Source organism: Ruditapes philippinarum, unplaced genomic scaffold, assembly GCF_026571515.1.
Source record: "Ruditapes philippinarum isolate M1 unplaced genomic scaffold, ASM2657151v2 ctg7651_1_1_1_1, whole genome shotgun sequence".
Lineage (NCBI taxonomy): Eukaryota > Metazoa > Mollusca > Bivalvia > Venerida > Veneridae > Ruditapes > Ruditapes philippinarum.
The window spans coordinates 23,670-35,935 of record NW_026861534.1 but is presented as its reverse complement, the minus strand read 5'-3'; the positions used below and the strand labels follow the sequence as shown (position 1 = coordinate 35,935).

Sequence of the window (12,266 nt, the reverse complement as noted above, 5' to 3'; positions counted from 1 at the left end):
AAATTCTAAATAATATTTACTGAAATTTCATTTGAATCCAGTGGTTATTTATTGTTTACGCGAAGTAAATCATTAAATCAAAAGGAATTATGGCAAAATGAAAATTTATTTTGACTCTCACCTGTTCACTCACTATATACCTTTACATGGGCTTAATGTCACTTTAAACATATAGCAATTACCTTGAAGAGAGGTCAACCAGTGCTCCATCGACTATCACACCATTCATTTCAACGGTCTACATATCGTTGCCAGTCATTATCAACACGAAGATGTATACAACAAACGTTGCCTGAAGCTCTATCATGATTGTTAAATACAATGTCTTTTTCACTAAGCCTGGTTTAATTTATTATCATTAATCATACCTAAAATTTCATATCAAATGCCTCATTAATAGTTATCTTAATGATAACATTATGTAATTGTGACTAGATCTTAAGCATGTATAAGTTAATACATGGTTTCGCAAAGAATACTTTCTTAACGTTCATATTGTTACTATATCAAACGCAATTCAGCTGAATCAATCTACCGAGACAGTACTTACTAAAAATGTAAAGTTCCTTTTCTCTAGGGAGTTCCTTTTAAAAACTATATTGAATGGTTATGACGATTATTTAAACGATCTTGTCTATATGTATGATTTATGTCTTAGATTTATGCCAGAACCAAATCCGTAGGTATTATCCTGAAACAAAAATAGTCTTTTCTTTTTTGGAAAGAACAGTCCATACTCGTCTGCCCTTTGACAATATGATATATATAAATGCCGAAAAGACGAAAATAGTAAGCATTTTTCATTTGCAACAGCATGACTGTTACAGTAATATTTTATTGATAAATGCTTGAATATTACATTGACTTAATGTAACCTCAAATACATATTAAGATTGATTTTATACCGGCGTTATACTTACCTATTTCGCGCCAATACAATATGGCTCAATTTTGAACCCTATACTGATAACTTGTATTGATAAAAGTGAATGTTAAATCCTTGTGATGTTATCTTAACATCTGTCAAACTAAAATCAACAACATTCTACTATTGTTGAATCCCATTAAAATTAGTTGCACTTTTAAATACACACCTTTTATTAAAATTGTTTTTTTTTATTAATGAAGAGCACAGAAATAACTCTGCCTTCAAGTTAATGTTTCTAAAAATAACATTTTCTTCGATTACGTCCATGGCCAGAGTCGTTATATGTCATTAGAATACCCATATCTAACGGTCGTGATGAATTAATTATTACAATGACGCACCGCAACTATCCCTATACCTGATAACATTTCACTTTTGCTAAATGAACATGACAATAATTATTCTGACATATAGATGATAATCATGGGGCGTTTGCAAATCAAGGTGAATCAGAATGCCTTGTTGTTTACTTATCAAAAAGGGAATACATTGGGAGAACAACAATGTTTGCAAATAAATAATTGCGTATCAAATCTTAATACTCAATAGATAGATATACAATATACGATATTACATTTTCCAGAAATTGATAGCAATTTTATCGTATAAATAACACAGAAAGGAAAAACAGGTTTGTATTTATCTATATCAAGGCTCTTTATAACAATGAACAATAAAATACTTTTTCATTTATGTGAACCATGAATATAGAATTCCACACGACATCGGCAACAAATTGATACCATTTCGTTTTCCATACACTTTATTACTTTTTTCTCGCAAATCCTAAAGAAAATCTGTTCAGGTATATATTTCAATTGCCATAGACATGTTGTAAATTTTGAGCAATTTGATATTTAAAAATATAATGATAACACAAATCAATATTTGAAAATTGTGAAGCGGTTTGAACGCTTCCAAAAAATATACCATACCGTAGACCATCGTTGCGGAATGACTCGAAACACTTATCCCTCATGGTTGTGGGCTCGACTTTGTCGACTCCTTTTCACATCTGATTCAGTCAAGCAAGGATACTTTCAAGCTCTTTGAAAGATGATGCCGTAACGTAGATAAGCTTTAACCATAACAACTTTATATAATTTATTTCAATATGCTTGTTCCATTTGACAACATGATTGCAGTATCAAAGTAAATTTAACTCTCCTTTAACAATAACAATAATTTGCAAAAAAAAAAAAAATTAGCATTATGTTACGATTTTGAATATTCGTTAGACCTTTCCAGCTACAGCTGATATACTAGTTGTTACAAAGTTACAAATTGTGTCTCTGATTTAGACATTGACCATCCTGTCTGTGAACATATTGTGTGTAATTTGGTTTGATATCGAGAATCTGTTCTCTTTTGGGAATTACCGTACGTAATTGTAGACGGAATGTAAACATCTATGTTGATCCACAATGTTTTACAGAATCTCTCAAGCAGACTAGTATACTACAGTTATATATTTGAAAGAAATGGAGATATTTTCTCATGTGCTCATTTTATTTGAAATTATAGATATTCAGAACAACCTTTTTTGTTGTTCTTTAATTAGCGAAAGGTCAATTGTTAACGCGATGTGTATATTGCTCTGACTAAAATGAAAACAATTATTGCTACGTAAAAATATATTTTATATTATTCAGTTCACATTATGATTTGCATAAAATTGTTAAATGATCGTCATATCTGTAGAAATGCAAAATAAGAAAATGAAAGGATTAGAGTAAAAAAGTAAATAAACCAAATGAATTTGTTTTGAATGTGACAAACTACGATAGTAAAATGGTAACCTTTATGTCATGGTTAAATGTTTCGTAACAAATATTACCTTTTATAAAGCTACCTGACATTTGCCTTTTAACAGTTTTAATTATGACTTCTCATAGATGACGCGAATATAAAATATTTATAATGTATTGTCCTTTACGGATATACATTCAAAGAAGATAACGGCTGATATTAGTTCATAAATGTTCAAGACTTAGAAGCGCACAAAAATTAAAGATATATTTAAGTTTAATTTAATGACAACAAGCAGCCATTGGTCAGATATGACACGACTAATTATATTGTCATTAAACACATCAAATTTGATTGCTAGTAATGCATGTGTATTTCCTGATCTACTAATTGTCGCCTTAAATGTGTTCGGCGTCATTAACTAAATGTTGTTTGCAGTTTTAAATGAAAATATTAATATACTTTGAAGTACCACTTTCTTAATTCTCATTTTGCATTTCTTTACCTCAAAAGCAATTACCTTAATGATGGTTTTTAATATAAGTAATAAAATTACATTTAACACTCAATTTTAACATTACAGAGCAAAAAACATATTTCTGAATATTTAACAAACGGAAAGACATAGCATATCCCGTTAATTAATTACCATATTATATTTTAAACCTGTTTGCTAAATCAAGTCTAGCTTGACCTGAGCAGTTGTTTTGATAATTGTATAATGCCATGCATTTGTATATACACCCAGAAAAGTTGTCACTCTCTCTAAAGCTTGGAAATGCCAACACTTTAATGTTACCAAAACTTGAGATCCGACCATTTTGCAGTTTATGAACAACTAGAACATCCATGTAAATACCGTAAACTTGTTCGATAATGTTTTGTCTTATGTTTGCATGTGACATTGAAAGCAATACAATAAAGCTTGGGATGTTTTGAAGAGGAATTTATAAGGCTCTCTTTTCACATTTTGCATTGCAATTGTAAACCAAATATGATACCATGTTCCTGGATTTTTGTTTTGCTGCTGAAATTGTACGCATTCTATTTTTTTAAATATATGTTCCTCATACATCATTCTTATTCCTAAAGATATTGTTCCGTTTCTATTATATACATTGTCTTCATGAAAGGCAATAACCAAAATGCTCCTTAAGAACAAGCAGTAAGAGCTTTAAACGCCCTAGTTGCAACATTTCATTGATTCAGACATTGACCAGTCTATTTAGAACAGTGGGGATGTGTAATTATGTTTATTTTCATCCATTCGTACTCTCTTGGGGATTTCCACAAATATGTTTAGACAATAATGAGACACCATATGTGGCCGAGATTCAAATTACTGTCATATAGGAAGACTCAAACACTGTGATTATGATTTTAATTATTATAATAAGTAATGAAAGCTTTTTATTTGAACTCTATTTCAAAGTTTTTGTACATTCAATGAAAGCAGAATAAAACAAAACACTGATTTTGTATTTAAAGCTTTCCTTAAACTTTAAGGGTGTCTCAGAAAGAGTTATCTATATTTACATAATACAGTAAACTTAATAAAATAAGGTTTAAGAAACAATGTAAATAGCTATAACAATTGCATGCAAATATAAACATACTTCAAAGTATTACTAAATGCATTTGAAACAAAACAAATCAGAACTTTTCCTGCTGTACATGCCGACACGTTTTCATTCTATTTCACTATTTCGGCCTTTAAAATTTAAACGGTAAACTGTCCATATAAAAAACTAGTTTCAAATATTCACTTGACCGTAATTCATCAAACTCTTTGATACAACTTATTTCTATCTCTTATTATTTTTCTGTTTCTGTTTGCCATGCCAGGTTTTGCAAATTCAACCCAAATTTCTACTCGCTTGAACAAAATGAAAACTATTTCAAATTGTTGCATTATTTGATAGATTTAAAAATTAATATGTTTCGTTCTTCTATCTTTCCTATTATCTTTCTCGAAAGGGAATTAAATATTTAAGAAAAATTAAATACTAGTAAAAAACAATTATTATAGTTACTGCACTTCTTAGTAAAGCGTAGCAACACTTTTCATATCGGGGTATTTTTACACAAAATAAAAATGATTATTCTGACAACAAAAACGAGTTGAGGTGATGTGAAAATTTGGACACAAGTTATAAGTTCAGACCTTCATCAAATTGTACAAAAAAATGCGGGTAAAAACATTACCAGTCTATCATGCCATAAAAAACCCTATGGAGTCCTGTTAACAATACTTGATTAAACACGAATAATTGATGATCAGGAAAAATGCAAAACTAAAAAAGTTAATACTTAAAAGTTTCAATTGATACTTGCATCATTACGCTTCTAGAGTTTACAGCTAACATTTTCTACAGAACAGTATTATTAAGGTATGATATTTTGAATGTGTCGAAGGGAATCTTGGGAAGTTCTAACATGTTAAGGAAATTACTTAAGATTAGTATTTCCAATTGAAGATTTTATACATTCTTCATTTCAATTTTTACACATGAAAAGTAGCATATGACATAAGTATGTTTTTGACAAACGTCAGTTGTAATTTCTTTTTATAAATATATCACTTATACAATGAATTGTTACATGTACGATTAACTTGGCAGCTTTGAAATAAAGTGCACTCTTTCTGTAAACGGTGTTTTATCTGTGTAAAGCGGGAACTTTATAATGAAAACATATAGAAATGTGTCATCTGTATTTCTTGAAAAGGGAATAAGTGGGTTGGATGGATTATTGTATCAATCGATACATCGATTATTTTACTGTTACTTTACTTGAAGTTGGTTGCTACAATGACGACATTTCTTTGCAAATATTGAAACAAACAATAGAAAGGACAGCTGTCTGTATAAAAAGGTGTTTTTCAAATCGGATTAATTGAAAATTATATCTTAACCGCGTTTAATTAGAAGATTTCGGCTGTGCATCCACAAAGTTAGCTTTTAAAACAAACTCTTAGCTGTTACAATTAATCTAAGTTTCTTGGATCTTGATGCAGATTACATTACATGCTTTCAAAAGTATTACGTTGAAGTGAACGACAGTGTGATATAATTGTCAACTAAATATGTCTCTTAAAGACCTTCGTAAATTTCCCTAGCTAGAAGGAAAGTATTAGGTATAAGCGATAAGCAGTTGCAACATAATATGCATGAATGTCAATGTCAAGAAATAACAGATTAGTGCTATAATAGTGCTCCATTATTAAAATGTCACAGCACAAGCGATGAAAAAATAAACATGTCCGTGTGGTCATCCCACACAGCGATTTTTTATTTAAACAAGAATGGCGATACCATAGTATTGACCTTTTGCAATTACTTTTGGTGTAATAGCGACGCGTTGGACACTGATACAATCTATATATATCAAGTTGCAATGAAATATAATTATCGAAATTTATCAAATCGCATTGGCCCATTGAGAATCAATCTTGCGCAGCATTCAAATTAACATAAATAGGCACGTCAATAATTATATTAAATGATTAAAACGATCGCTTTAAGTAAATAAACTGCAATAAACGTTTTTATTTTAAATGTTTAATCGGTATAATAACACAAAGCATTCTTGAATTTTAATTAAGATAGTCGCATATAGATATTTTTAAGAAAATACCAATGTCTTTGGCTATGGAATTTAGATTAAGAGGATTTTTTATAAATACTAAATATACTATTAAGATAAATCAGACAAATTATTGACAACTGCGTTTGTATCTATTTTAGTTTATCTTTCCATATTTTGCTTGACCTAAGACCTCATTTGACATTTACATCTTCAAGGTACTTTTTAATCTTAACTAAGCTAAGCTCAGATCTATCATTTAGTCAAATACATTTTTGTGCAACAATTCATTCACTTATTGATACTCATTGGGATATTTCGTAGTGTTAAGGGCATGACGAGACCGATACCTTTACCTGCAAAACACTGTTGAATAACAACACAATTAAAATGTATACGCAACGTGGTACAGTTGACTCTCAATAAGTCAAAATCGCTTTACTCGAAATTCTGCCTTAGTCGAAAAATTTCTAAAGTCCCGTCAAATTTCCTTCTTTATCTTTGTATTTTAACTCCGCTTAGGTCAAATTTTGACTTACCGAGACTCCTGTTTAGTCGAAAAGAAAATTTGGTCCCGTCAGTTAAAGTACAACATATTTTCATCTCAATTAGTCGAAGTGTGAAAACAGCCGACTGATCAAAGGTCGGCGACATCAAGGTGAGATGTTGTCACTCGTGATTTACACGTTTCATAGTAATTTTTAATTGCCGGTCATCATGTATTATTAAAACGTCGTTTAAGTGGCTTTAATCCGTTTCAGGACTTAATTGGTTTTAACAGTTATATAACTAAATTAAAATGTAATTACATTGTCATTTCAATGGTCAAATATTGCAGCATTGCCGCTAACAACAATAACAACCTACTTCTTTACACATTCAATCAGGCACATGTATATACATGTACGAATGTCAACGTAATGGCGGTAGTTCCACATTACTCGAATTCCGTTTCTCTCGAAGTAAAATGCCCAGTCCCTTGGATTTCGAGTTACCGAGAGTCAACTGTATTTCAATAAGTATAAAAAATGGGATTTGTTTACTGGTAAATGACATTACAGTTTCAGTCATTTAGATAAAGCAGTTGCTGCTGATAACTTCCTCGCTATCTCACGCGGGAATAAGTGTGATATTGAATGTTCCATATCCACCAGCTACAACCAACTTGTTGAGAAAAGGCGACACATTCTTATCGGCATTGTTGACACAATAGTATTCTGTGGCAGACAGAATATTGCATTAAGAGGCCACAACGACGAAAGTGGTAACTTTCAAGCTTTATTAAGACTTCAAGCAAAGAACAATACTATTTTGAAGAAACACTTGGAATCTAGCGACCCTTGCACGCTTTACACATCTCCAAGTATTCAAAATGAGCTTATTTCTATCGCAGGAGAACAGATCTCTTCAGATTTAGTAGCTGCATGCAATAAAGCTGGGATGTTTGGGTTCATTGCTGACGAAGCCACGGATGCATCAACAATGGAGCAGATGGCATTGTGCGTGAGATTTGTCGACGGCAACATTGTTCGTGAGGAATTTTTGGGTTTCTCAGAGACTTCCAGCACTACCGGCGAGGCACTCTCAACTGCATTCCTACACAGGCTTGATCAATTAGGTAATAAAGTAAAACATATATATTTAGAGTTATATACTCATATAAAATATTTAGTTGAAAAAAATTTAATTAATTCCTTATATTATTTTCATCAAAATTTCAAAGTACGTATTCTCTCTCTGGGTTCGGATTGATTATCCTCGGACCCTAACCTAAACGATTACAACTTACAAGGAAAGGTGTTCGGCGCGTTGATTGGTCATTACCCCCACCCGCACCTTTACCCACTCTTCAACCCTCCTATAGTCTAATTTTATTGACCTGTCAATAATGAATGATTATAGTACTCATTAAAAATATTCGACCACACTTCTGTTCTGTACCTGTACTGTAGATTACGAAAATTAATATGGAGCATAAAACTAATGTTTTGAAAAAGTGACACAAGCTAAAAGTATGGGGTGTCATCACATCTGCTAAACCACAGTCTGTTAAGTGATTGCCTAATATATGAAAGGTCTGTTGTTCGATCCCTAATATTGCCATTGTTTTACACCTGCTTTTTATTTTGTGGAAATGGCCAAATACGAAGCAACTTAGAAACACATGTATTTAACGGCATTGAAATAACATCAATTGATTTTAATCCGAATGAATTTTAAATCATGTTATTTGAAAAGAGTAAAGACAAAGTAAGTGCAAAACCAGAGAGATGTAGATGACATCTATGTCTCTGTCAAAACATATAAAACAAAACGAAAATCATAAAAATCATAGAAAACAATCATTCTTCAAATATGTTGAAAAAACAAATAAGAAAAAAGAACATGAATATACGCGATCTCGATCTTACAACACGTATGGCATTTTGAAATTATAAACCTATTGCGCTGTATAACGCATTTCATAGACTCAAATTAAATTTTATCACTTCTTCATCTCACGAAACTTACCGAAAATTTATAAAGATTAATATATTGTGTGCATTGACAGATTAATAAAAATAAACGATATATAAACATCAACCTGTAAGAGTACATGTTCAATATTTCATTTTATCTTTAGCAGAATGAAGAAAAATATAAATAAAACAGCATTTTTATTCATGCTTTGAATTGCAGTAAACATTTTTATTACAGTAAGTTTTTCTTCTTCTAAAACTACATGTATCTCTTAAAATTAAAATTCCATGTACTCGTATATGAATTGTATGTGTTAAGATTTATGAAAATATTTTTCATTTGATTTTACGTGTACTCGATTAGGATGCTGGTTTAAGTTCGATCCACCGATCCGTATCCCTAAGTGTCTATGAATATATTTTAAATTTTCAGGCAATGTACCCTCTAAAAATGGCATAAGGGGAGCTATGTCCTAGTGGTTAAGGTGTCTGACTGTCAACCCAGGGATCATGGGTTCGAACCATAATTGGGTCACGACCATGATACTTTATATGACACCAGTACTGGTTGGTTCCAGGAAGTGTACTCGAAAGTGATTAATATAAGTTGCAAGAATTTTTGTCGCAATCAAGCTTAAATATATATGTTTATTAAAATAAACCAAAATGGCAAAAAAAGTTAATATTACTTGCAAAACCGAAAATCATTCATGTTTGCAATGTATGCATTTATTTGCAGGTATCGACATTAAGAACATGAAGGGGCAAGGTTATGATGGCGCCGCGAACATGTCCGGGGCGTATAAAGGTGTACAGGCACGTATCCGTGAACGCATCCCAGATGCCGTATACTCGCATTGTAAGGCACATTGTCTTAATCTTACAATAGTGCATTCTTGCAAGGTGGAGTTCGTTCGAAACATGATGGACGTAGTTCAGATAATTGCATTTGCATTCAGTTATTCAGCGAAGCGTTTGGCCCAGTATAAGCAGACATTGGAGGGAGACCCTGAAAGTCTTGAGCAGATGCAGGAGCGACGTCATCTGCAAAACCTATGTGAGACCCGATGGGCAGCGAGAGCCGATGCATTGACAACGTTCCTTGCTTCGATTAGGTATTTATCATTGTTATTTCAGTTCAGCAGCTACCTCATATATTAAATATAAAATGATATCATTAAACTGTAATTACCCGCCTACAATGTCATTTATTGTATATACCGGTATAGGTATATGTTAGATGAAATATCCGGTGTACAGTTAACGCTACATAAAACAAACTGCATGTAGTATTTACCGCTTGGCGATTGAAAATAAATTGATAATATGTTTTAATTTAGTTTCCTCTTGTTGTTATCCTTTCTTTATCATATTAATTTGACATTTGGTGTATATCTATTTATGCCATCAGGACAGTTGTTACAGCATTGCAGACGCTTTCAGACAATGGCGATAGTAAAGCTACTGGTCACTGTCTGTCTATTCAGCAGTTTGGATTTATTATCACATTGGTGGCATCGCAGCACGTTCTGGAGGCGCTAGTACCTTTGTCCCTTACACTGCAGAAAAAAGACTGCAATCTCGTGCGAGCCCTCACAGACACCAAAGTTGTCATTAAAACATTGCAGGTATATAAATGCAAATACGACTGTAACATGCTGCTCATTTCTTCCTTTGTCAAATTGAGATTAATAAATTATGTTTTTAAAAGATTTACCATTAGAATGATCACAGACCAATAAATAATTTAGATAAAGTATAAGACCTACCTGATATCTACCTAATATTATAAAAGATTGCTACGTTTTTATCAGCTGAACATTACAATGTTTGTTTACATCTAAATTACTTTGTAGCTTATATTTTGCCAGGCTATAAAATATCTCGTATTATCTCACATTTTAGAATAATAATTTATTATATACATTTTCTTACAAATAATTATATAATTATTACATATAATTTGATCAATTAGAATGAGCGAGCTGATGATGCAGTATGGGATGCCCTGTTTGAGAAAGCTGTTAACGTGGCTTTAGGAGTTGACGTCCAACCCAGCATGGCACGCAACGTTGGCCGCCAGCAACACCGTGCAAATGCCCTCTGAGTTCTGGAGGGTAAACATGTATTACCCATTCATTGACCACTTGTTAACAGAACTTAATGACAGGATCCTGCAATGTGGAGATAGGTTCGAGGCACAATGGTTGATTCCTGCACAGGTAATTAATACAACATATTTTTTATATGAATTGATGAAATGATATTAGTCACTAATATTTAAATATAGCTTTTAGGACAACCAGTATTTCCGACACTGAATAGTTGTATATATTTTTTGTTTTCAAATGAATTGAGTTAAAAAATCAAGCATAAAAGTTATTTAAAATAATATTTTTAATTTGAATTCTATGGAGTTGTACATGTGTCATTTATACTCATCATTTAAACTTTTATTTATAAATATAGGTAGAAAAGTATGGGCTGACAGATGACCGATGCTTGAGAATCTACAGAGCTTTACAGTCTTCTCTCAACGTAGATGAAATGACGTTTTTGAGAGAATGTCACAGATGGCGGACTTGGTGGTGTGATATCGGTCTTGTAGACAGCCGTCCTCAATCCCCGGATGACATTGCGGCAACGCTTGTTTTAGCGTCAGAGGATTCTTATCCAATTATTCGCAAATGCTTGATTCTGCTTGCAGTTGTTCCTGTATCAACATCTACGGCAGAACGATCATTTTCTACGATGCGCCGGGTAAAGACTTACTTACGAAGCACCATGGGGACAGAACGGATGAGTGGCCTGGGCTTAATGAACATTTATCGAGAGCGGGAGTTAGACGTAAACACTTTTGCAAATAGGAAACCACGTCGTCTTGCTTTACTTTTTAAGGTGTAAAACGAAAATTAGGCAAAACATCAACTATTAGTTTGCCTTTAGGAAATGGTAACTTTTTCCTGCGATTAATGAAAACCAGTTCATTTTCTTTATGAATTTAATGGATTAAGGATGGTCAACTCACGTTGACTGTATTTCATTTGTCAAATCTTGAAAAGTGATGATTTTGTGTAGATGATTAAATACATTTCTTGAAATCTTTTGACTTAATTTTTCATTTTATCGACACTAATTTGATATAAAAATTCAAAATCTAAGCATCTCTGAATGGCAAAATTCGTCCGGTTTCCGGGGGCTTCGCCCCCTGGTCTCCCATCAGTGCTCTGCCCTGAACCCGCAGGGGGTCCTTCGCGGCCCCCTTGTCCCCCAGCGTATCCTGCGTACCTTTCATTTCCGTCCAGCTACGCCCCTGAGTGTAATAAAATGCCGTGATGAACCACTGACATTTACATCTGTAAAACAATTGGTTTTCATATTAAATGATATTAAATTACTTGTATACAAAATTGTTTTTTAAGCTTGAGGTTTATAGAGAAAATAGCTAATTGCAAATAATTTAGCAAACGTATTATGTTTAGATAGGCATAATTTCAAACAATAAAATTCCTTTGTTTAATATTAAAAACAGATAACAATCTGTA

At 32.4% G+C, this 12,266-nt stretch overlaps 2 protein-coding genes across 2 annotated transcripts; both read left to right on the top strand.

Moving 5' to 3' along the window:
- Positions 1-9,476: 9,476 nt before the first annotated feature.
- LOC132715975 (zinc finger MYM-type protein 1-like) lies at positions 9,477-10,479 on the top strand. Its single transcript, XM_060699092.1, has 2 exons — positions 9,477-9,836; positions 10,133-10,479. Exons 1-2 carry the CDS (start codon positions 9,478-9,480, stop codon positions 10,461-10,463), a joined length of 690 nt encoding a protein of 229 aa, XP_060555075.1. The 5' UTR covers position 9,477; the 3' UTR covers positions 10,464-10,479.
- A 349-nt stretch (positions 10,480-10,828) lies between these two features.
- LOC132715974 (52 kDa repressor of the inhibitor of the protein kinase-like) lies at positions 10,829-11,625 on the top strand. The gene is made up of 2 exons (XM_060699091.1): positions 10,829-10,943; positions 11,191-11,625. The coding sequence occupies exons 1-2, from the start codon at positions 10,845-10,847 to the stop codon at positions 11,623-11,625; spliced, it is 534 nt and encodes a 177-aa protein (XP_060555074.1). The 5' UTR covers positions 10,829-10,844.
- Positions 11,626-12,266: the final 641 nt, after the last annotated feature.